General features: G+C 41.1%; 2 protein-coding genes across 2 annotated transcripts in view; one reads left to right on the plus strand and one right to left on the minus strand.

The window, feature by feature from the left end:
- ABCG5 (ATP-binding cassette, sub-family G (WHITE), member 5) overlaps nucleotides 1–15,548 on the minus strand; it is an 18,767-nt gene extending 3,219 nt beyond the window's left edge. Inside the window, exons 1-12 of the mRNA XM_009325324.1 lie at nucleotides 15,427–15,548; nucleotides 14,641–14,762; nucleotides 14,051–14,187; nucleotides 13,730–13,828; nucleotides 12,617–12,749; nucleotides 10,922–11,061; nucleotides 9,632–9,761; nucleotides 6,798–7,011; nucleotides 6,331–6,536; nucleotides 5,289–5,427; nucleotides 2,265–2,450; nucleotides 513–631 (exon numbers count right to left, since the gene is read on the minus strand). Of these exons, the coding sequence (XP_009323599.1) occupies nucleotides 513–631; nucleotides 2,265–2,450; nucleotides 5,289–5,427; nucleotides 6,331–6,536; nucleotides 6,798–7,011; nucleotides 9,632–9,761; nucleotides 10,922–11,061; nucleotides 12,617–12,749; nucleotides 13,730–13,828; nucleotides 14,051–14,187; nucleotides 14,641–14,762; nucleotides 15,427–15,548 (1,747 nt within the window). The remainder of the gene's footprint in view (nucleotides 1–512; nucleotides 632–2,264; nucleotides 2,451–5,288; nucleotides 5,428–6,330; nucleotides 6,537–6,797; nucleotides 7,012–9,631; nucleotides 9,762–10,921; nucleotides 11,062–12,616; nucleotides 12,750–13,729; nucleotides 13,829–14,050; nucleotides 14,188–14,640; nucleotides 14,763–15,426) is intronic.
- A 327-nt stretch (nucleotides 15,549–15,875) lies between these two features.
- The window catches only part of ABCG8 (ATP-binding cassette, sub-family G (WHITE), member 8), a 13,899-nt gene continuing 5,293 nt past the window's right edge, over nucleotides 15,876–24,481 (plus strand). The window contains exons 1-6 of the mRNA XM_009325325.1: nucleotides 15,876–16,063; nucleotides 17,495–17,599; nucleotides 18,358–18,514; nucleotides 20,494–20,732; nucleotides 21,153–21,285; nucleotides 22,996–23,265. Coding sequence (XP_009323600.1) covers nucleotides 16,013–16,063; nucleotides 17,495–17,599; nucleotides 18,358–18,514; nucleotides 20,494–20,732; nucleotides 21,153–21,285; nucleotides 22,996–23,265 — 955 coding nt within the window. The 5' untranslated portion in view covers nucleotides 15,876–16,012. The remainder of the gene's footprint in view (nucleotides 16,064–17,494; nucleotides 17,600–18,357; nucleotides 18,515–20,493; nucleotides 20,733–21,152; nucleotides 21,286–22,995; nucleotides 23,266–24,481) is intronic.

The raw sequence follows: 24,481 nt of genomic DNA on the forward strand, positions 1-24,481 counted from the left end.
GGAGACCTTATAGCGGCCTTCCAGTACCTGAAGGGGGCCTACAAGAAAGCTGGAGAGGGACTCTTTATCAGGGAGTCTAGTGATAGGATGAGGGTTTTTTAAGCTGAAAGAAGGTAGATTTAGATTAGATATTAGGAAGAAATTCTTTACTGTGAGGGTGGTGAGACACTGGAACAGATTGCCCAGAGAAGTAGTGGATGCCCCCTCCCTGGAAGTGTTCAAGGCCAGGTGGGATGGGGCTTTGAGCAACCTGGTCTGCTGGAAGGTGTCCCTGCCCATGGCAGGGCGGGGATGGAACTAGATGGTCTTTAAGGTCCCTTCCAATCCAAACCATTCTGTGATTCTATGATATGGCATTATAGTACATCTTGCTAATTAATAAGCTTTTTTTAAGAAGTTGTTATCTTTAACGTATCAAGATCCTTTTATTGTACGTAGAAGGAAAATAAGCACTGACATCTTATTAAAATTATTTACAATGGATTTAAAGGCCTTTTTTTTTTTTTTTGAACACTTACCGCATGTGAAGTTTAAGCCATAAAATTCATTGACTATAAGAATCTCACTGCTGTATTTTTGAAAGGTAAGATAACTGAGTATTTTAAAAGGTGTCGGCATTTCTTCAATGGTCCTTAAAGAAACAGAGAAGTTAAATTGGCTTTTGCTACACTCCAAGAGCCAGTTCTACCCCAAATTAAAACAAGTGCTCATCTTTGGTCCTAGCCTGTTACAGAAACAGTTCTTGGCCGTACATGTAGGGTTTTCAAACATAAAGTCCATTTTAGTGCTAAATGAGGAGACAACCATGAAGGCTGTCTCTGACTTTGGTACAGTGTCATAATGTTCAGCCCTGACTTGTTTATGGGCAGTCACAAATAATTCTATGAAGTTTTTTGACATTCACATTGCAGCAATAAACTGAAAATGACAAGACCGAATATAAACCTTAGTTGCAAAAATGTGCTGCTTCCAAAGTAAGAAACCACCAGCCCCTCACTCCATCTTCAAAACCAAAAAAGACTGAATATCAATTCACCGAAACAGTAGTAACAACACAAAAATGAAGCAAAGAATAATTATTCAACAAGACTGAGCAATTTCTGCACCTAAAATACTGCAAGAATTTATGATTAAACAAATGAACAGAAAAAAACCCGCAACCCGTCTCAATGCTAATTTTAATATCCTTCATTGCCTATGAAGTTTAATCATCAGAGATTCACCACATTAATTAGCAATGTCTCTACTGTAAAATAAGGTTAGAAACCACTCTAATAGTTCTTTAAATTTATTAAGGCATTAGACTATGGTAGTGGGAATAACTGTCTTGTCACTGTAAACATACATGTTCCTGAAATTAGGCAGGGACCAAATGAATTAGATATGAACTTAGTTTTATTTGATAAGCAAGTATTAGCTGAGATCTACTTTGAAGAGACAAAGCATCATCAGCTTTGTGAAGACTCATACGCTTTTCTTGAGGACAACTTGACGTCATCTTTTGTTAGGCTTACTTCATTTTCATTTGAAAGATCTCATGTGAGCACATATTTTCTCAACATCTCAAGAAAACTTTTTTTGACAATTTATTATATGTTTCTTAACAAATAGTAATTTCAGTATTGACAAATATAAGAGGAAAACTGTTCAAAGTTCATGCAGTTACAATGCAAAAGTATTTATTTGCACAGTAAACAGAGCAAGTGGATCAGAATTTTCCTGCATATTTACTAAACTACTTTATTATTTTTATGTAGTTAAGTCTGCACAGATAGAAAAAGTGGCTGAAAAGTTTAATGACTAAACTGGAGAATAACACTAATAAGATAGTTGAGAACAACTTTTTTTAAAAAACATCATTCCTAGTGTTTAATACCTGATAAGTTCCAGCAGTTACTAAAAGTTGTAAGATTTATTTTTTTTTTGGTAGAATCCTCTAATGAGGATGGCATTTCATGTGATAATATCAGCGTAAGAATTCAGCTGAGCTGATAGATATTAATTGCTCAGTTCTATCTTCAATTTTTTTGCAAAAAGTGGAAAAAGTTAACTTTAGATATCATCAACGATACTGTCCTTTTTGTGTGTTTAGAACAAGGCCTAACACGATTAGGCAGTTCTACCTCTGAAGGATAACAGTTGCACTTTCTTTCCATTGCTACCTGTGCATTATTGTGCTTCAGCAATACAGACTGTTCGTGAAACTCTTCTATAGGTAGATTATTTTAACATTAACACCATAATGAAATAAAACTTTTTCCTACCTTACTAGTCCCGTTCCCACTATCACACCTGCTGAATTAAGTAGCACCACTCCGCTTTGGACTATATTTGTGTTTTGAACCACGCCAAGTATAGCAAGTGTTAGTAGTTCCCCAATTATATGAGACGCTAAGACAACAGAAAAGAAAATTCCAAATCTGGAAGCGTCAGGATACAACCCTGAAGTCCTGTACAAAAATAAGCAAAAGAACATTTACAAAACAGCATTTGGGTACTAAACTTGGAACATAGTTTTTATTTTTGTTTTTATTTTTTTTTTTTCAATTACAGCTCATTAAGCGAGCAGTTTATGTCTTAACCCTTACTATGTTGTTTGGAGCCTTAACATAAAGGACATCCACTCAGCATTGTGACGTAAGTGCAGATATATTAGCTTTTCTCCATCTAGATTAAAGAGGGTTATGTAAAGCTGTAATTGTAGCAGAAATCCATGTTGTTTCAAGATAACCACCGTGGCTTTTACAATCCCTTAAACTAACATCCTCCTCCTTTTTGAGTCTCTGCAGTGGGAGTTATTTACGTAAGTCACATATTTAAAGAACGTCTTCATGCAGATAATTAACAGATGGAATTGTGCACTTCTGATACTGTGCATGCAAATGTAAAAATGGATATACTCGATTAAACGGAAGGCTAATTGAATTCACCACCCATGTAATTAATCCAAATGCTATTTCCTCCATACTCCTGCACTCTTTAATACAGCATGTGGTTCCCAGCTTTTCCCTAGCTTGCCTAAGGAAAAAAAGTGTCGTTCCCCCCCCCCAGCCTGTACTAAAGATTGAAAAGTTAAGAGAGGCCAGCAATTGCTTGGCAAACTTAATTCAGCCTTATAGTGTATATGACAGATGACAAAACCTTTTATTACATGGTGACATATTACTCTTTTTCCAAAATACCTCATACAAAGATTGCCTCATGCTAGGGACAGACTGCATGCTTTACTTCGCTAACAAGCAGCTAGCCAACATTTTATTTTCTTTTTCCTTGCTCAATGCAAGGCTCTATGTCTTTTTTTCAATCCATGATGTTCGAACATGGTCTTAAAATAGAAGTATTAATTTTCTTACAACTTTCCTGTAGCATTTTTTGCATGTAATATCAAAATAATCTCTATTATAAATAGATGGCTGAACATTGACTTCAAGTATTAAATATTCAATGAGCTAGCAGGTATTTAACAACCTTTAATCACAGATTGGTGCAGAAGAAACAGCTCTCCAAAGTCCTAGCATAAAAGTATCACCTTCTCTGAAGTGCTCTAGTACTTTACACAGAGCTATGTAGACACAGACTAGTAAATCTGGGGTAGGAATAGAAAGAGAAGAAAGCCTAAAAGAGAAGCAAAAAAACAATTCAGAAGAGAGCACGTTACAGCAATAGAATGGTAGGATAAGAGAAACTCTTAGAACATTTCCCAGAGGTATCTTTAGCCAGGAAAATCTGCATAAACAGAGTACATTTACTTGATTGCAAAAGCGGCTGTATTTGTTCTTGGCCAGATCTGCCTTGTGTCTGATCAGGTAAGAGTCTGGGTCTGTCTGACCCAAGCTGTCTGACCCTACAAACACAAACTCTGAGAGAAATGGCTTGTCAGAACACATACCAGAGGCTATCAAAGCCTCTCCAAAAGTTAGTCCTGCGCAGGTACAATCTTCAAAATTTCACAGAGAAACTACTTGCCCTAAGAGGTCTAAGGGCACTATGAAATCACTCTGACACATCACTGATGGCTTCCAAACAACCACAAGATAGCAAAGATATGCGGAGGCTAATATCTGTAAATTCTGTAAATATTATCCATTAAGCGGAACCACACTCTTTATTGTTGATTGTGTTTAAAACTACCAAAGCACAAGGGCAAAGTCTCTGCCCATACGGATTTCCTGTTCATCAAGGAGTGAGTGTGACAAAGAGTGGCTCGTGATCTTCAGGAGCTCCACAAAGCTTCCATCATTGAGCCCGAAAAGATGCCTTCCAAATGGCTGCCTTCTTGGCAACCAGCTCACTAGCAGGCAGAAATGGAAGGGCTCTGGTGAGCACAGTGCGTCCTCTAAACGCTTAGTGGGCGGAGGAGTAATTTCTGTTCGTCTGTGGAAAAGGACTTCTCGGGGAGCACTGCCTGAAGCAGGCAGCACCGACAGCTTGCAGAAATAGAAGCCCAGGTAGCTAAGAGGACAGAGAGAAAGATGGCCTCGCTTGAACAAACCTTTAGTGCACTACACACCACTCCTTTCATAATTAGGAAAACAAAAAACTCAGGAAAAGCTTGAAGGACAGAAATTGGTCCTTATTACTTTGCTATTAGCTTATGCCAGCAGCTATGGACTGTATTAAGTTCAGAATAAGCAAGTGGAAGGTGGGAAATCAATGGAACAGAAATGAAGAAGAGCAGACCTATATGATAGATAAGGCAACGAACAGATGAAATATTTCATCATCCCATTCTGAGGTACTACTTCACAATGATGCGAGGAAATTAATGTACTGGGGGAAAAAAGCAAGCTTTACGATCAAACCCTTTCTCCCACTATCAGAAATCTACTTTAGTGCCTTTCTCTGGAGAGTGGAAGAAGGGCATCCAAATCTCATCACTTCCATATGCTGTAGCTAAACCCCAAATGTCCCAGGAAATATGAAGCTTTGTTACTGTCACGTACCTACTGTTGTCTTCCTCACTTTTTTCCCCTCTTACTTCCTATCTTTCTAAATGTAATGTAAAATGACACTTCCTGCTTTTGGTATGACACAAGAATAATAAATGTCCCGGGCCCATTAAAACTTCTCAAGTTACCTACAGAACTGGTAACTTACTTACTCAGTAAGTGTTTTAACACTGCCTGAAAAAGAAGGCTTAAAACTGTGTCATCTTCCCTTAAGCTTTCTCTGTAATCATTCTGAGAGACAATAGCAGGAAGACATGCCAGGAGGCCCGTTGCTGACATGGGAATTGAAACTGATAACAAGAAGAAAAAAACAATCCAATAGATGGTATAAGTGCTTACCAGTATATAAAGGTGCTGAAAATTGCCACGCTGATGACACTGAAGGGCAGGAAATGTACTATATAAGCGAAAAGCATTTGCCACTTCTTATACAAGCCATCTTTACTTTCTTGGTCACTGATAGCACGTAAAGGTGGGACTGGATTAAATATGTAAGAAATAAATTAAATCACCTTTGAATAAAGAGAGCAAGACTTGTTGCTAGCAAAAATGACCTGAAACACAGAGACAACTTTGAGAATATATCAGAAACATTCTGTCTAAACCAGTCTGATCACTTTTTCCCCCACCACAAATGCAAAACATGCTCCCTGCAGATTGCAAAAGTTGGTAAGCCTAATGAAAGAGACCTGACTAGGCAGCATGCAGGACAGTCTTCTCTTTTTGCAGATACAAATTAAAGACATGAAAAAACTGCCGACACTGGATAATTTCTTGAGGTGCTCTCATCCCAAGGTGATGACAGCACTGTATGTTCCCTACATGAGCAAAACAGGTTTTAGGACTGTAAATAGAAACTACTGCTGGTCTTAGTATGGCAGCTGTAGGAGAAACACCCTCTACGAAAACTGTAATCGTCACAGAATACTCTTAAATTTAATTATCCTTAATTGCTGTCAAAGCTGGTTTGTTCTTCTGTCCTTTCCATGCCTTTGGTTTTGATCTCACTTCAGGTGTTAACTACAGACCTAGACTTTGCTTGCCTTTATAATGCTACATGCAGGCAAGTTAAGGGCTATTGCACAGTTCAGAATAAACCCTCCACACACAGGCCAGCTGCAAAAAGGGTGAGGCAGGGATCCGGGCATATCCGTTCATTAAGTGCAGTGAACCTGGAGCCCCTCTGATGGGCTAATCTTTTTCTGTGGTGCGAAGCTTCCTGTTGCTTCGCCTTTGAATTTCATACTTCTGTATCAGCTCTGACATTACCTAAAACTGTTAAGATCCTTTAAATGGCTGCCTTCAAAAAAGACTTTTTCACTATTTACAAAATAGTGGCAGCACTACCTGCTGCTGCACATGATACAGGACAGAAACTCACAAAGGGCAACAGCATTGAGCATCCCTGTGTAGGGGGGGGCACTCACGCACTGGTAGATGAGCCCCACACGGTCCTGCACAGCTCCTTTTACCAGGTCATTCCTTAGTCTAAGAAGGAAAAATGCTACAAACAAGCCAAATAATAGATTCTGGAGGAGACGCATGATGATGCCCATCTTATCTCTGGAGAAGTTTCTTGTTGTCCTCCTGGTAATGAAACAAAACAGTAACAATATACTTGTTAGCTATGACTGACCACATGTTGGTAGGGTATTTAGCTTTGAACAAATCTTACACACAATGTGTCCACAAAAATGTAATGTATTAAAAAAGACAGAGACAAGTACAGTGGTAGACAAAATAAACAAGAAAGTGCATTTATATATGGGGGGGGACGGGGACCCAAAAAATTTGTGGATAAGAAAAAAGATTTTTCTTAAAAAGGGGGGGGAAATAAAAAAGTCTTACCGTAAAAGAATCCATAGTTTGTAAAAGGCACTGGGTGAGTCTTTGTTTTTGAATGGTATTGGTGGCAGCTCTTTCATACACTTTGTTCTTTCAATGGCTGCCAGTACTTTGCTAAAGATCTCCGAGTTTTTGTAGGCTGATACAATTACCTGAACCCTACTGTAGGTTTCGAGTTCACGTTCCTTGCTGCGGGTGTCCACGGATGTCAGATCCACTGTAAATTTACAAAGTGTTTACTATATTTACACATCACTTTCCCTTCATACCCCTTCCCCCCTTGCAACTAACCTTTCCTTGTCTCTATCCTAAAATCTGCAAAGAAGAAAAGGTCCACTGAAAGTATTCAAGGTTTCTTTTACTCCTCCCTTCCTTTAGAAACAGCATGAATGAATAGCTGTGCAGCCACGATAAATCTCTCTGTTTTGTGGCCTCTGTAGGACCCTGAAGTTCGAGTCCTTTATCTGGAAATGCAGGGACTGAGCGGTGTGTTGGTCAGACCTTTAGCGTTCTCCTTGCACGGCACAGAGCTGTGCCACCAGTGAAACGCTACTGCTGCCAAGAGCAAGACAGAGCACCAGCTGAGGATGAACACCGATGAGGATGAAGAGATGACTTTCTGGTCATGTATTTCTCAGGTTTTCAGGCAAACGGTCAGACATGGCTCCCTGATTCCCCCTTGTCCTCTGCCTGCTCCTCCATAACCATGGAGCTTTGTTTTCCAGTTAGTCTGAGCACATGCTGCAGAGACACTGCTCTTCTCTTACTTGAGCTGTTACTGCATTGTTGCACTGGGTTTCACCCACCTCCTTCTCAGACATACTTCTGTTTTACTGGGAAGTCAGATCAGCAGGCCAAATTCCCCTAGCAGGCTCAGCCCAAGCTGAAGAAAATATTACTTACTGCCGTGGAACTCATGAAAGGTAAATACTTCACAGAGTTAATGTTCCTTTCTAATAAGTCCACCTATACCTATTCCTGACACCAGCAATCCTTTTACTGGCAGATGGGAACTTTGTGTGTGTTACTTGTACAAGTCCTACAGATTCAGCAATAGTGCTGCTAATAATGCAGCTAAAATGCATTAGGAATTTCCCTTTTCCCTAATAACAATGAATTATCTTCAGTTTCAAAAACTAGATTGTTGTTCTCAGGAATAGCTGTTCTTACAGATTTTTATATTACTCTTCTACATCGGCTAAGATGTCTTTATCAGTTATTTATTCTTAAGGTTTCTGTCATCCTTAGAGTTCAGTTTTCCAGTACTATGCTCAACTTCAAAATACAAATTGAAGAAGAGAAAAGGAGCCCTTGTCCAGGATTCTTGTTTTGTCCTCTAATCCTGAATTAAGCTTATGAATACTTTCCTGGTGTTCTGAAAGCTGGAATTCAGCAGAATTGTCTTTAATGGTAAACATATCCAAAATGAAGTCATCACTTTTGTAAATATGAACATAAAAAATGCAGACATGCTTTTTAAAACTTGGCCAGTGTGACTTGCTGGAAGTCACACACAAAATAAATGGCAAGCAGGTGTGTTTTAAAAAATAACACCACTGACTAGTCACTAGACCAAATAGCTAATGCCTACCACGCATTTGTGCTTTTTACATATACACAACATGTGACATTTCAATTCTATAATCCACACTCAACGCATAGGATCTGTTTTCCTCTGCTCTTGGTGTAAATGATATCAGAATCCATCCTTTCATTTGCATCATTAAACCACACAAAAAAATATAAACTACCAATTTTCCAAAGACTAAATATTCTGATGATTCTTTGCTCTAAACTGTATTTTTTCCTTTTCTTGTCACATTCAAAGGTTGACATTTGAAGAATGCAGTACTCTCTTCACCAAGCTTTTTAAAAACTGGGTCTAAATCTCAAATCATCTATGCTTTTCAAGACTATTCAAATTCACGAAGGCAAAATTATCCTCACTGTCACACCAGTATTTTCAGCTTCATCCCATTCCAGCTTCACGTCAACAACCATCCTCTCTTCTCTCTGAGTTTAGGATGCCATCCAGACAATAGAAAAACACTGCCTCCTCTGAATGTGCCACGTTTCTGAATACAGCTTTTTGGATTGGTCAAATTCCCTGGTTAACACACAGCTAGTATCGTCAGAAATCAACCTACATACTAGATTAAAAAAAGATAGTAGATGGATAGATATACACACACATGTATGTATATACACATACACACGCACAATCTCATGCTGACACTTTCTTTCATCCTGAATTGGGACAACAGTACTCTTCAGCTTTTGCCAACAGCTTGCCACCATCATCTCCTGAAGCATCCATATGTTCTGCTCCACCAGCTCACCCTGGTATCAGCAACTCCCTAAACTTTCTGAAGCCTCAAATTGTGAATCTCTGGAAACTGATGCCTCAGTCATCCTGTATTTATTCCGCATCCTTCCCTTCAGGCAACAACTGTCTTCAGTTGCTTGGCATCACAAAAGTCCATAAGAGCGGAAGACCTTCCACAGTTTTGGGATCAAATTGATTTTCCAGTGTCCAGTGGACAGCCACAGGGAGATGCCATCAGGAATCCACAAGTTTCATGAAGCTGAGATTCTTTTTTTGTTGGTAATTTACTCCTTTCTGCTGTGTTTCAGTCCTTCTGCAAACAACTTCTGCTTTACGGAGTCAGTGAAGGTTACACGGGCGCAGCTCTCTCATCTCCGAGCTGAGCACAATTACAAAGTTTAGAAAGAATTCGAACACATTTCTATCTCTGGATGAACTTTAATTTGGGGAAGAAAACTTGTTTGTCTAAAGGAAACACATATTTTTACCAAAACAACTTAGACAAACTTACCATAGAAGTCAAAAGGATTTGATTGCTCAGGACAAGAATAGCCGCAATTGCTAAAAAATGTAATCATTTCCATAGGGTTCCCGCAGAAAACCATTTCTCCAAAGCTCATGATGGCTATTTTGTCAAATAACTGCGGGGAGCAAATTAATATATCAGCAATAAATACTGAGAAGCAGTACATTAGTTCTTGAGTACACCTACTGTCTTGGTAATAAAAATGCTTTGACAGGAAAACTGTTTTGACGCATTCAAACTTCCCTAGAATATTTCTGTCAAAGGAAGTTTGTCCTTTCTATCGCTCCTCTGGGTGGTTATGCAAGATGACACGTTTGTAAGCTCTTAAAACTAGTGCTTCTCAAAACTGTCAGCAACAGCAGCATACAGAGGTAATCCACAAACAGAAATGGGAGCTGTGGACTTCTGACTTCACTTCTAATGCACCTTCACTTACTGACAGACCTCCTTTGGCGCTTAATAGCCCCAGTCTGTAAAATCCCCAAATTGTTGGGAAGATTATCCTGAAGTGCTTAAGGACTTTTAACAGCACTGCTCTTCGGGTGAACGTTTGCCAGGGCAGGGTTCCCACCAGCTGTGATCGACCCATATTCCCAAGGCGCCAGGACTGCTTTCTTTCAGTCCAGAAAACCACTGTCACTCCCCTCTGGCTTCACGACCACTTACACTCAATTCAGCCAGCCAGGGAAGAGGTGCCGTGCAGTCACGTGGTGGGTGGTGGATGTGTCAGAAGAGCAAAGTGCGAAAGAGTATTGGGAAGGGAGAAATGCTCTCCCCAGCACAAGCCCGGCAAGGCAGGCCTGCCCCACCGCATGACCAAGGTGTACCCACATCACTTGATGCAAAAAGGAAAAAAGATTTTTTTTTTCTCCCTTTCCATTCCCAAATCACGGCTTTATCTGTCTCAAGATGCAAGTGTTACTGAAATATGAATACGTAAAGATAAATAAAGCGCTAGTTTTTACAGTGCCTGCACACACGGGAGATTTACATGGCTTCTTCCAGTGTTTTTGATTTGGGTAGCTGTATAACACAAAGGTTAGGCACACAGTCAGTGTGCATACTATTTTCACAGGGCAGCATGTGATCCAAAGTGCCCTGTGACTGGCAGAAGGCCAGAGCTGTGAAGTTCAAGACAAGCCTGTATTTATGCAGGGGAAGAGAAGAGAGCTTTTGAAGGCAACTATACTCGATCTCGTACTTTTATCCTGAAAAGAACCTAGGTACTAGAAAGCCTGGTGTAAAAAAAGCAAATAGTGAGTAGATATCATTTACCCTGAAGAGTTCCGAGCGAGGCTGATGAATTGTCATGATCACAATCCTGCCTCTGTGTGCAAGCTCTGAGAGCAGCGAGACAATCTGGTTTGCCGTCAGGCAGTCCAGCCCTGTCGTTGGTTCATCAAGTAGCATGACCTCTGTGAAATGACAAGGAACAGCATTAAAACTCAGGCAAATGGGGAGCAAATGTTACAGCGTCTGCCTTTGAAGCTAATTTGGCAAATAGTATAGAAATTACTTTACATGTGAAGTTCCACGTGTAAAGCCGAGTATGCATAGCTATTGCCATGATGGGATCTTTCCGTTTTAGCTAGCTTCAGTGGTTCAGTTTCAATGACTAGGAATAAGGACATAAAAAACTACTGCAGGATCAGAGCATACGCATTTTTTTCTAAGTTCAGGTGAAATCTGAAAATTACCAGAATAGATTTGATATATACATCTGCTTCTACGAACAATAATGATAAATTTCATCATGTATACAAATGTAAATATAACTGACATAATTAGCTAGAAGTTATAATCTGAAGTAAATCTATATATACACACAGAATTTGTTATGAACAAATTAAGAGTTGTTAAAATACAGCATATATAATTCCATAGATGAGAGAGGTAGGGTTTTTTTACTGCATTTTCTTCATGATTTCATTGCACATGGAAGGGTAAAAGTTACAGTCAAATCCATTATTTTTACAGAGATGAGACATAGCACAGAAGAGGGCAGTTCAACCTTGATCAGGATAAGGGGGGAGGAGAGCTTTCTCTGTAGGTTTATCTACACAGAATTACTTTGTGTTTACTATAGAGTTTAGTGAACTTACTGAGCAATAACTACACCCAATGAACTCTCCAGGAGCCACCAGTAGCACACAGTACCTGTGAAATACCTCACTTTGCTATTTAAATGCTCCTTCCTGCCTGATATGCAGTCCTAGCACATCTGCACCGCTACGAGGACTCCAGAATCCAATAAATGCGTGCTATACATTCACGCCATAAGATTCTGGCACCTTTAAGAAACTATCTCAAAACAGACAAAATTTACAGTGCTGTTTCCCATGGCTAATCCTTATAGTTACCCCACTTTGATTTTCATTCATCTCCTTTTTTTTTTTCTTTACAGTAAATCTACAACCACATATAGAAGTGTGGTATTCATCAATATCTGGTTTCTTATCAAGGGCAATGCAACATGAGGGCTATTACACTTCTGAGCATTTACTCTGTTCTGTTTATGTCTTTTCCAAATGAGCAAATCTCATGTGCCAAGTACCTTTTTGGCTCTGGTGCTCACGCACGCATGGCTCAATGGCAGCTACTCCACTACAAGGCTCAATGCTTGCACATGTATGGCTCTAATGCGCTCAAAAAACTATAAATTACTGTGCCACAACCAACGTTTCATACACGGGAAGGGTGAGCCCGGAAAGACTTAAAATAGATAAATGCAAGTCTAAACCTATGTTCAGTCCCTAAGATTTTAAAATCGTCTACTTTCCAAGATCAACTAATAGATTAATGGCAGACCTGAGTTACTGCTCATCCTTTTCTGTCGTTACTAGACTAGCTTTTGCTGAATTACAGAATATAAATGCTTTTGTATTTTAAAGTGGTTTATGGAGGTCCACGGTGGGAGTGCAAAGTGACACTGCTTTGTTCAATTTTGGAAATCCATGCAGTGGTACTTACTGGGATCTTGTAATAGCTGGGCTGCAATTGAAACACGACGCCTCTCACCCCCAGAAATTCCTACAAAAATACGGCTTCCAATTATTTTGTCAGCGATGTACCCGAGACTCAGCTCAGCCATAACTGCATCTACCTGAAAAAAAATTACAATTTAGAAAGACTAAACACAGTCCAACTCAGATACCTGTGTGCAAAATGAAAAAGTGAAAGAAAAAGAGACATAATATTAAGCTATGGTTTTCCCAATATGCTGCTTGCATCCATTCTAGTTGGAAAGTATCTGGCCTCGTTTCTATTTGATTATTTTTAATGTATTATTTCAATTATTATTTTTTAAATTTTATTTTCATTTATTCTGAAATGAGTAGAATTTTAGCTTCAGTTGTCATGAAGAGATGAAGAGTTCAGAGGTGGGACTAGAAGTTAAGGTCTGAAGCATAACATGCTGCTCTGGCTTCCAAAATAAGGGAGCAGAAAGGCACATCTGTTCTGGGATTGTATAAAATACCGAGTGGAAGATAGGTGAAGAGACAAGACAGAGAGCAAGGGCCTTTGGTCAGGAATAACCAATCTTTACTCTCAACAGAGGCCAAGAAGAGTCCTTTAATAGATCTGAAACACACCTATTTTATCAAGAAAGTAGCTTGTAGGGGGCTTATTAGACCAGTGCTTTTCGGAGCTGCTCTGGTTAGTGAGAGACGTCCTACAGGAGCCAGAGCAGTGTCAAAGTCACCTCTGCTGTCCATGAGACTTGCCAGCACACATAGCCCTAAACACCCCAGAGAACTGTGTTTCCCAGCCGGAGAAGGGGAACTGACCTCGATACCAATAGCAGTATCTCCTGCAGCAGTAACTGCTACAGCTTTGGGCGGAAGAGTTTTGTCCCAGCGTAATGGTGATTCCCTGGGGCGTCAGCACAAGCCCCTTGCAGAGATGGGGAGCACCAGAGAGTTTGTGTCCTACTCCTTGGCAGGAGGATTTCTCCCCATTTGCAGAATGAGGATTACAAAACCTTATAAACGTAAAACACAGCCACGGATGGAAAATGCTGCCGGTGAAAGCATTACGTGACATCATGTCTGCCTTTCTGGTGGAAGACGGTAAAATACAGACCTTCTTTTTGATGAAGTTGTTGGAGCATTTCTGAAGAGTTAGTAAAGCAGTGTAGGTCAGAGACTCTTGTATGGTGAGGAAGCTTAACAAAGTGTCACTCTGGGAAAAAAAGGTGAAGAGGAAGAAGCAGTTAGTCCTGTAGTAATTAAGATCTTGCCCCTGCTCGCACAACTTTCCTTCATTCATACAATTTATTAACCTCGTTGTACCAAATTCACTAGCAAAATCTCCGTCAGATTACATTACTCCATTTACACTAGCAACTTTACTTTCTTTACACGAGAGGAAGCACAGTGCACAAAAATAAATGTAGACGGCAACCTGTGGCACGTAAGAGATGCAATCTCTAAACTGTTCCTTCTTCAGCTGACGCCCGTTCACACACACTTCACCAAAGAAGTTGTCTTTATGTCCCAGTCTTCCTGATATTGCATCCAGAAGTGTTGTTTTCCCAGATCCTTTCAAACAAAAGAAATTAATCATGTGATGAGATTAATTTTATGATTTCAAGAGCGGTAGCCTCGCTTGGATGGAGACGTAGGAAAAGAATAAAGTATTTTTTTCCTCTCAATAACATTGAAATAATAGGTCCTGAAAATGCAGCTAGTTAAGGGGAAGTAAACGGGAAACGTAGAATGTGTGTAAATTAGCATTTAATTCATACAAATTCACACTTCATAGTGAAACATTTGGGTTTAGAAGTAACCTTATCTTTTATTGAAGTTATAATTGTTAGTTAGATGACAGAAGATTGAACTCTGAAAACCAAGCACCACATTTTTACAAAGCAGGGGTTAAAACCAGCTGCAATTTCATTATTTAAAACCCAGACCTCAGTCACATTCATACCGCTGTGGAAGTCACCGATATTAAGTCCGATCTTATTCTTTTAAAGTACTGGAACAGCTTACCAGAATTTCCTAAAATCCCCATAATCTGGCCACTCTCTATGTGAAATGAAACATCCTTAAGTATTTGCCGGGTCCATTTTTTATGATAGAAAGAAACATTCCACCATCGGCCAACACGTTCTCTTGGAAAACAAACATCAAAAAAGACGAAATAGAGAAGATTAAAAGTTTTGCATAAACAAGTGAATGGTTTATAGCTACTTGCATGTGGGATGGGAGCCTGCAAGGATTTTAAAATGTTGGGGGGGAAATAAAAAATTCCCCCCTCCCCCCCCAGGCTTTAACATTTTAACTTCAGCATTATCTGGAAGATAAAACAAAGTCTGAACAGATTTTTCAGAATGACTGCTAGGAGGCTTCTGGACTACAACCAAAAGGGGAAACTTGAACTGAGGCTTTATTTGTTGACGATGTTTGCTAGCCGTTAATCCACCTAACCATTTTCTTAGGGCCTCACGTTATCCTTCTAGCAGCAGTAAGAAAGGCAGTGGGAAAAGTCACAATCTTTGGAAGTCTCCTCTAAAGCATCTCCTTCAGAGACATGTGAAGAAGAACCGGCGAACCCTCCAGAGGACAGGCTGGTTCTGTCTCCCTCAAGCCGTGTACTCTACCCCTGTGGCAGGCGGCCCAGCGCCACGAGGCAGGCAGCCTGGCAACATCCCTCCTTCTTTACTGGGCTGAAGCCAAACTCACAGCCCACGGGTCCCAGCCTCTCTCCCCTCAGCCCCTGGGGTCGGAGCAGCTCCTGGCGGGCAGAGGCTCGCCATGCCGCCTTCCTGGCCCTACCTGACGGTGTAGGAGACACCCCGGACACTGATGCTGTTGGAGGGCTGCGCCGTGGCCTTTGCCTCGCCTGTCTGCCCACCGCTTCTGCTCCTCTCCAAGGCGGGAGACCCTCTGCCCGACATCCTCCGGTGCTGGGGCCCCACGGGCTCCCTCCCTCACGCTGCTGGCCAGGTGCCTGACGCTGCCACCACCATGCCTCCCCCCGGCACTGGGCAGGGGCAGCTCCCCGCTGTCCCCGGCTCGGAGCAGGTCACTGCCCCTGGTGCTCGCCACCCAGGGAAGCACCTAAAAGAAACTAGAGGGGCTATCAGTTCTTTGTTTTTCCTGACAACGACTGATAGGCGATTAGCCGAAGCCGCTATCTGATGTACCTTTAGCCCGAGCTGTTACTGTCCCAGAGGAGGGCAATATTTCCCTGTCCATGGGGTTACGCCAGCCGCAGAGACACAGCGCGCCAGGAGAAATGGTGCTGTGGTAAAGGCGCCTGGAAAGGGCTGAGCTCAAAACCAAGGCAAGAAGGATTTCCACAGCTTTCAAAGAGCTGATAGTCAAGCCACCACAGGAAGCAAGACCTTCCACTGCCAGCATGAAGGAAGCCACTGAAAATGTCTCTCTGGATGGTGTCGGCTGGAACCAGGTGGCACACGAGGGTTTGCCGGTGAGCGAGACCTGTGGGGAGCGGGGAGGGGCCCGATGGGCTCAGCCATCCTGCAGCTACAGCACTTGCCCGGGAGCTGGGAGAGGCGGGTGGCCAGCCTGGCGACCAGGCATTTTACAGGCAGTGAGCCCTTACCTCCTCCAGCTCTGAAATGGGGACCAGAAAGCATCCTCACCCCCCACAAGAGCACAATGGGGATGAGGCCGGTGCCACGCAAACCGTGCTTAGATGCCACGGTGGTGGGGCTATGGGAGGGGATCTTCAAATACGTGGATGAAGCAGAAAGTCCCTGCGCATGGCCTGGACCGGCTTTCCCAGGACATGCCTTTGGGCTGTAAAACTAGCTCCCGATATTTGCTGGGGACCACCTGTTTTTTTAAAAAATTAAGTTCAACTTAATTTTTACTTACAAAAGTAAGCAAGAGCGCAGAGTGCTTTGGCAGCAGGGGGAGCTTGGAAGGCTTTAATGTGGCTTTTCAGGCTGCTTGGTGTCATGTTGCTTTCCGCAGTGCATCTAGACTGAAAAGATTAATCAGCCTCGTTTGCTGTGAGGGTAGGAGGTGCCCACAAAGATTGTGGTCACCATCTGCCAAAGATACCACAGCCACGGATAGGGTCCGCTACACAGGCAACAGGTACATTTGCCTTGGCTAGGGATACGTGTCTGACTCGTAGGAGAGGCACAAGGGTGTGGGAGAGATATGGCTGTCTGGAGTAAAAACTACAGGCATGCACACAGAATTAAACCCAAAGCCAGAAAGCTGCCTCAGCAAAAACATCTTAATTGCGACTATATGCAAAAGGTTAACCAAGCCAAGTAGAGACTCTGTTATTTTAACTGATATCGGAGAACACTAAGTTCCAGTTGACAACCTGTGAATTTAAAAAACAAAGGAGGAGAAAAAGAGACCGTACTCGTTGTTGCACACCTACTTGTTCATAAATCCTCCAAGTTAACGAGTCCCTGTGGAATTCAATAATGAACATACTTCCAGCGAACCTTAATTTTTAGCTGCCATAACTTACGAATTTCAATATGCACCATTTTGATCCGGTAGGCTAACATTGCTGAAGCAGTACCTTTTTTCCTCAAAAATAGAGTCCAATCTCTTTATAGCGGCATGACATTTATCTCCATTTTGAAAGTGATTCCATTTAAACGGAAAACAAATAGAAGAGCATAGCACAGCATGTTTGGCCCTCATACGTGCCGCTAGAACAAAGTACGTTTCACACTGATTAACAGATAACTCATTTCAACCTTTCAGACTTTAGCACTACAGTAACTCATCAACAATTATATCCCATAAAATATGTTTCCCTTTGCGCTTCGCCTTTTCTGAACTCAAATTTTAACAGCACTTTTGATATTGTGATTAACTATTGTAATTAACCTAATAACTTTTCCAGACCAAGGCCCAGGATACTATTTTTTGCTCTGAAGAAGATAACAGTCTGTATTTCACATACAGGGGAAAATCAAACGTTCTCGAGGTCAAAGAACTCAACTACCAGGTAAAGTTGTAAATTATATACTTCCCTTCAGCAGGGAGCATATCCAGCAATGCCTGTTTCTATATGCAAGCCATTTTAAAAGCCAAACAAAGCTGAAGTTCACAACACAAAGTTGACACAACCGTTGCACAGTCAAATACACAGAAGTTTTGTGAGGAGAATCATGCTCTTGGCTGCAATATTGACAGCAGGCTAAACCCTCCACTGTAAATATATCTAGTAAAGCTAGGGGATAAGGCAGGAGAAGAGGTCTGTTTCTAGGCTCTGTTTTTTCTCAGTCTTGAGCCAGATTATTCCTCTGAGGGCTGGTGCAGAAGGACTGTCAGTCCAGCTAGGAATGGTGGGAGCCCTTGCTGGCAAGAATGAGTAGGCGGAAAGAGACGATGACTAACAAGGAGGATTTCAGGGAACCAGTGAAATTTTTCAGCTCCCTTTGTGCCACCATGGCATCTGAAGTAGATTCCACAATTTTCAGTTTTGTGTAATTTCAAATTATATTAAAGATTTTAAACACTTAAAATTTCCAATAGCAATAAATTACCAAAGTAACAGAGGACAGAGATAGCTTTAGTGATTAACAGAATGAGAAGCAAGGCATGAAAACCATACTTGGCTGTAAAAGAACTTTCTTACATGTATTTCTGAAGATTAACAATATTATTTTAACATATTCTCTGCTTGTAACATCATAACTTTGAAGGTATTTATTGCTAAGTAGTTTATTGTTTGAATTGAAGGGACTTGTTTCTTTCTGTTAGGTTAACATGGCATCCCAGATTCCCTGGTATGAAAACCTCGTGCAGATGAAAATGCCATGGACCTGGAAATCGGATCCCCATTCTCATGTGCCAATAATCCAGAATCTGAATTTAAAAGTTCAAAGCGGTCAGATGCTAGCTATTATAGGAAGCACTGGTAAGAGCAACCAAATTTCATGATTTGACTAACTCTCAGATAAAACATACACAGCCAAGAGTAATACTCTGCAGTCTCTTGAATGGCAAAATCTAGTTGAGAAACAACTATTGGAAATGTGTCACTTAACTACATTCTTTAAAAAGTATGAGGAAAGAAAGTATGAGGAAACAAAGAATGATACTGGGGGAGGGGGGGGATCAAAATTTATTTTCAAAACCAATTTTGTTATGACTTGTACTCATTTGCTGTTTTGTTTCCTGAAGTGTAGCGGGGTATTGTTATAACTGTGGCCTGCAGTCCCAGCTCTGCTGGACGTGAATCGGCTTCATGGCTTAGATTCAAAACAGGCTAATTGCAGACCTTGCCCAGTAACACAGCAGACAAATGAGGCCAGACCCCGTAAGAAAGATGAGTGGCAAGGTGCATAGCCATAAGCAGGAAGTCTCTTCAGATTGAAACAATTCTAACAGGATAAAATATCGCATTTGGATTAATTAAGAGAACCTTACGGAGAAGAAAAGACAGTTCCTCTTCTGTTTGGCTTTAAAATGGGTCTCTGCTTTCTCACATCTTTTTCTTTCATTTTCTGGTGGGACTAGTTTAATGTTCTCCAGGGTGAGGTTGACTAATGGAGAGATGGCCTTTACCCCATGCAGTTACTTGAGTAATCCAGGGGGATTAGAAGTAGACACGTGACCTGTTAAACTGAAGTAAAAAGTACCCATACTTCGGAGGTAAAAACCCCCATGCTGTGTCTCCACTAGACTCTTACATCAGGTTAGCTCAGAGATTCAGTGAAGATGCTCTCTCTCAAAGACAAGGCGTATTTGCCAAATAAGTTTTAACTTTATTTCTACAGTAGAGGTTTTTCTTCCTCGTTGCCATGGGAATTTTTTCTTAGCACATATCCTTAATGTAACTGAAGTTGTACCTTAGACGTTCTCCTGACAATAAAAGGAAAAGCTTGTGATGAAATAACATACTGAGTTATAGATACAGCGCCTTTGTAAGGTAACATACGCCGAGCACAAACCCCTTTCAGCAAACTAGTCAAACTATTTTTAAAAGCTGTTTATCATCTATTTCATTAAATGCCTTAGTAAAATGGATTAAACTGCTGATGGGTTTCACATTGTCAATGGCAATCAATATGTCACTCTTAAATAGAGCAATACGTGGTTTACAGATGGATGGGTTTCTTTTTTAAAATGTATATATTAAGAAACAAGTGTGGAGTTAATCTTTCAACAGGGAGACTAGAAATAAATGACATCTAATCATAATGAGAGAGCGCTGTGTGTTTACATACAGTATCATACAGCAAAAAGGAAAAATTCATTTGCTATTTAATTCCAAATCAGGTTTTGTTTTCATTGTTTTACTTTCCTTACCTCTGAGTATGAGCCACCTTTTCTCAATTATTTAAATGACTTTTTGTCTTATTTAAGTCATAATAATTTTTATTTCAATCATGATTAAGATTCTTATTGTCTGTATAACCATTCAGCGCCTTAGTCATTCAGCTGTTCCACCTGCCGTTTCTGAATTCACAATTCCCTCCACAAAGCAAGCTCTTGCCGAGCGTTTAGTTGCCAGCCCTGCAGCCGGTGCAGGATGCCACCTTTCACTTATGTTTCACAAGTGAAAGAGAGGTAACAAAAGGACAAAGAGATGTTGCTTCTTGAGTTCATGGAGCTATCCTCAACGCCCAACTACCCCATTCTGTTGAGAAATGACAAAGGTTAAAGCCACGTACTCCATTCCAGAGGAGAGAGATTTCCTGAACATGAGCTTGTAGTCGGGTGTCAGCATTTTCTTTCAAGACCATTCTGCCTCTGCGGCTTTGGAAAAGCTTCAGGAGGGGTTGGGGAAAAGATGTTAGGGAACGAAAACTCCTATCCTCTGTCTGTGACTAAATCAACTTTTCAAAATAATGCCCTGGAAATTAATTTAATTTTCAGTTTTGATTTTTCTAGCTGGTGGAAAGACATCTTTGCTTGACGTGATAACTTGCCGGGATCATGGAGGCAAAATCAAGTCTGGTCAAATCATGATCAATAACAAACCCAGCACTCCCCAGCTTGTTAAGAAATGCATCGCACACGTGCGGCAGGATGACCGACTGCTCCCCCACCTGACTGTCAGAGAAACGCTATTGTTCGTTGCCAAACTGCGCCTTCCAAAATTTTTTTCAGACTCACAAAGGAAAAAAAGGGTAATTAAGCTGTTGGAAAAAAATAAAGTTGTCAAAAATGTGTCTGACAGGAATTATCCAAGAGATCCTCTGTGTTTGGAGTCAGAACAGCTAATCTGGCATTTTTTAATGTAGATTATGAATTATAAACCTTTTTCTTCTTTCAAGATAGAAACCAGCAATTGTTCCAAAGCTCATACAAAATGACAATCTAGAGAAAGCATTAGAGAGGCTGAAAGAAGAACTAAATTGCTGATCGCTAAGCCTTTTTTAATGTTATCATCTCTAAAATCAAGATTTATTTTCAAGTGTCTCTTGATCAGATAGCACTGAAACATCCAGATGAATTTTAACCACATTAATCATATTTTCAGCTTTATCTATGCACGAATGTGCATATAAACTCTTGCTTTATCTCTGTTACCCTTCGGATCCACCCAGGTGGAAGACGTTATAGCAGAACTACGCTTGCGTCAGTGTGCAAACACCAGGGTAGGGAACGAGTACCTCCGCGGTGTTTCGGGAGGCGAGAGGCGGAGAGTGAGCATCGGTGTGCAGCTGCTCTGGAACCCGGGTGAGCAAAATCCTGACACCTTCCCCGTGCCCACCACAGACCACTGGGGGAAATGGGGCAGTAAATGAAGATAGGAGCTTTCAGGGAAGAGTCATACACACAGTTGCCCCTGGGCAGCTTGAGGAGTTCATACTCAGGACACTTAACAGGTCTCACGCCACCCTCTGCCAGAGGTTACCTCTCGATGGCAAAGTTAGGCACAGTGACTGGGTGCTGGTCCGTTTGCTTAAATTGAAATCAGTGCTGATCACAGATACTAATGTAATTATTACAGTAATAATTCAGTAAATGGAGGAGAGCCCACTTTCGCTTCTGTCACCTTTGCCAGTGGAGCAGCAGTGACAGAGCCAGGCAAAGCCCCCCGGGAGCCTTCACCCACCGCCCTCTAAAACCACCATCACGCAGACTACTGCAAGTTGCCTGAAGTCACCCTCACAGCAGTGCTCTGGTTTGTGCATATCAGTATGAGGTTTGTTTTTTATCTGACTGCATGCCACAAGTTACTTTGGAAGGCTGCTGGGTTACTATAACGTCGGGATTGTTTTCCTTTCCTCCAACCCAGCCCATTTACATGTGCAATGTTAACAGGGAAGGTCATTTTCTTGGCTGCATATGCAGTCATTGTGGTCTTGTGCAACTCACTGACGTGGCTGGCTCATGCCACAGGTGAACTAGAAATTTCCATCATCTTCAGCAGAAGCAAAACATGAGGCTAAACCCGCAGTTGATTTTGCAGGATTGAATCCCCTATCTGCTCTTATATATATAGCAAAAGCACTAATAATCTTGGCTGGGCCTCTTGTTGAACAAGATTTCCCATCAGCTCTTCCACTGGGAAATGGTTCTGAGAAATTTTTGCTTGTATAAAGTTATATTTTTGTAATTGTGGGGAAAGCAGAAGTCTTTTTTTGTAAGAAGTGATGCTCAGGAATAGATGTGCTGGTACTGAAGTAAAAAAATAATTAGTTCTAGGAAAAATAAGTAAAGCTTTCACTACTTTTCAAACACGCGTTATACTCCTCACCACAAAACCCATGCCTGTGTACAGACATTGCCTTGCTCTGATTGAGGTCACTAAGTTCTATAATAACACAAAGACTGCAAAATAATAAAACTCTTTCAAGTTTGTAACAACCAATTGCAAAACAAACAAAAAAATTCCAAACATATGCATATCTCTTAATATGTATGTGCAAGTAGGTGCAAAATAGAGCATAGGTTGGGAGGAGGAGCTATCTAAATTAACACTTGTGTGAGTATTTACACATTAATAATGCAAGATGTTTAAATATTGAGCATTTAGGTTAAAGTATTGCAGTAGGCAGGATACAAAACTTATACCATTGTATTAGTTAATAATCATGTACCTGATATTTGTACCGGCAAAGTGCAAAAACTGTAGAGAAGAACGTAAAATTAACAAGGAACCCAAATCTGCATCCCAATGAAAAATAAAAAAAAAAATTCTTGTCTCCAGTGGGAGCAAGATAAGATTTAAAATAATTACTCTTGGTCATCATGTTCAGTAAGATAGTGCAAGAAATTGCCATTGTTGAATATTACGTGACGCTGGTATGAAATACGGACTTTGGACTTTAAAAAAGAAGGAATATATCTGCGCGGTTTCATGCACTAGCACCATTTCACTTAGAACATATTTTCCAAATCAAACATGCTGCTTTCCACAGCTAAACTTATTGTCTTTGGCAGGAATACTCATACTTGATGAACCCACATCTGGACTGGATAGTTTTACTGCACATAACCTTGTGATAACATTATCCAGACTGGCCAGAGGAAACAGATTAGTTCTTCTTTCACTTCATCAGCCCCGGTCAGATATCTTCCAGCTGTTTGATTTAGTTCTTCTGATGACTTCTGGAGTCACTGTCTATTCTGGAACAGCTAGAGACATGGTCCCGTATTTCACAGAACTAGGCTATCCCTGCCCAAGGTACAGCAATCCTGCAGATTTCTACGGTTAGTATCAAGCACTGCCATAAAAAAGGTTACTGGAAATAATTTGCTTTCGTAAGTGAATCGGCTAACATTGATTTTTATTGACCATAACTGTCTTAGAAATGCCTTATAACTGACTCAAATCAATACTATAGCAAGTTCAGGTTTTAATAAGATCCTTATTTGTCAGTACAGGAAATGTAACAAAAACAAGAGGTACGGACAAAATCAATTTTAAATAATCCTCCTTCTAACTCTGCCAGGTGTAGCAACTCTTCCACATGTTTAGCACATGTATTCCCATGTTTTAGCTGGCTGAAACTTTTACCCTCACTGAGAAAGACATGGATGAACTGATCAATTGCTTTCTGCAGCCAGTTCTCTGACTTCTGAATCAAGAAATGTGGGAAGCTAGTTTCCCAGGGTGAGGGATAATACACACCTGGAACAGTAAATGGGAAAGAGGAGTGCTGCCCAACAGAGCACATTGGAAGGGAGAAAAACCAAACCCAGAACAGCAATCCTTTTATTCCTCCTCTCAACAAAAGTTAACTACATGGTTCCAAATCCATTCCTCTTCTGTTTTTTGCAGCTTGCAAAGGGAATCTGGCCCTGTTAATCTAATGGCAGTAGTCTCTTACCACAGAGGTTGGTTCAGTTCCAGCCCTTAGATCTTTGCACTCAAGTTAGCTAGGAAACCTTGTACAGACACCAGCCTCAATGCTCTGGAGTAACTTCTTCAGCTGTGCCTATACGGCAGACTGTGTCAGCTCGTATCAGCTGTGCAGAGATAAACAGAAGTTAACCTCCGTGTCAAGCCCTGCAAAAAGACCTTTGTCACCACCTTGGTTCAGAGCAGTCCTCAGCCAAGCACAGCCTTGAGGAAGGCTTGCAGCACCCCCGTATGGGAATGGAGAATATGAGGCAATCTGGGGGAAACTTGTAGCCTGTAGTTACAGAGACAAACCCCTACGACATGGAGGCGGGGAGGAATTAGAAAGGGAGGTGGAAGATCATTTAGCGGTATGCACAGAGTCAGTACCCATAGGAAGAGAAGAGAAATATGGGCAGCAAGAAGGTGGAAATGGGACAGGGTGGTAGAGGATGCCACAGCATGAAGGAGCACCTGACAGAAACACACAAATGCCGGCTGCATGTCTGATAGAGGAACAGGAGACCACGGCAGAAGGGAAGAGGTAGGGCAGGTTGCAACTCATTTCTGATGGACTCCTGCTGA

This window comes from Pygoscelis adeliae, unplaced genomic scaffold (assembly GCF_000699105.1).
Source record: "Pygoscelis adeliae isolate BGI_AS28 unplaced genomic scaffold, ASM69910v1 Scaffold96, whole genome shotgun sequence".
Taxonomy (NCBI): domain Eukaryota; kingdom Metazoa; phylum Chordata; class Aves; order Sphenisciformes; family Spheniscidae; genus Pygoscelis; species Pygoscelis adeliae.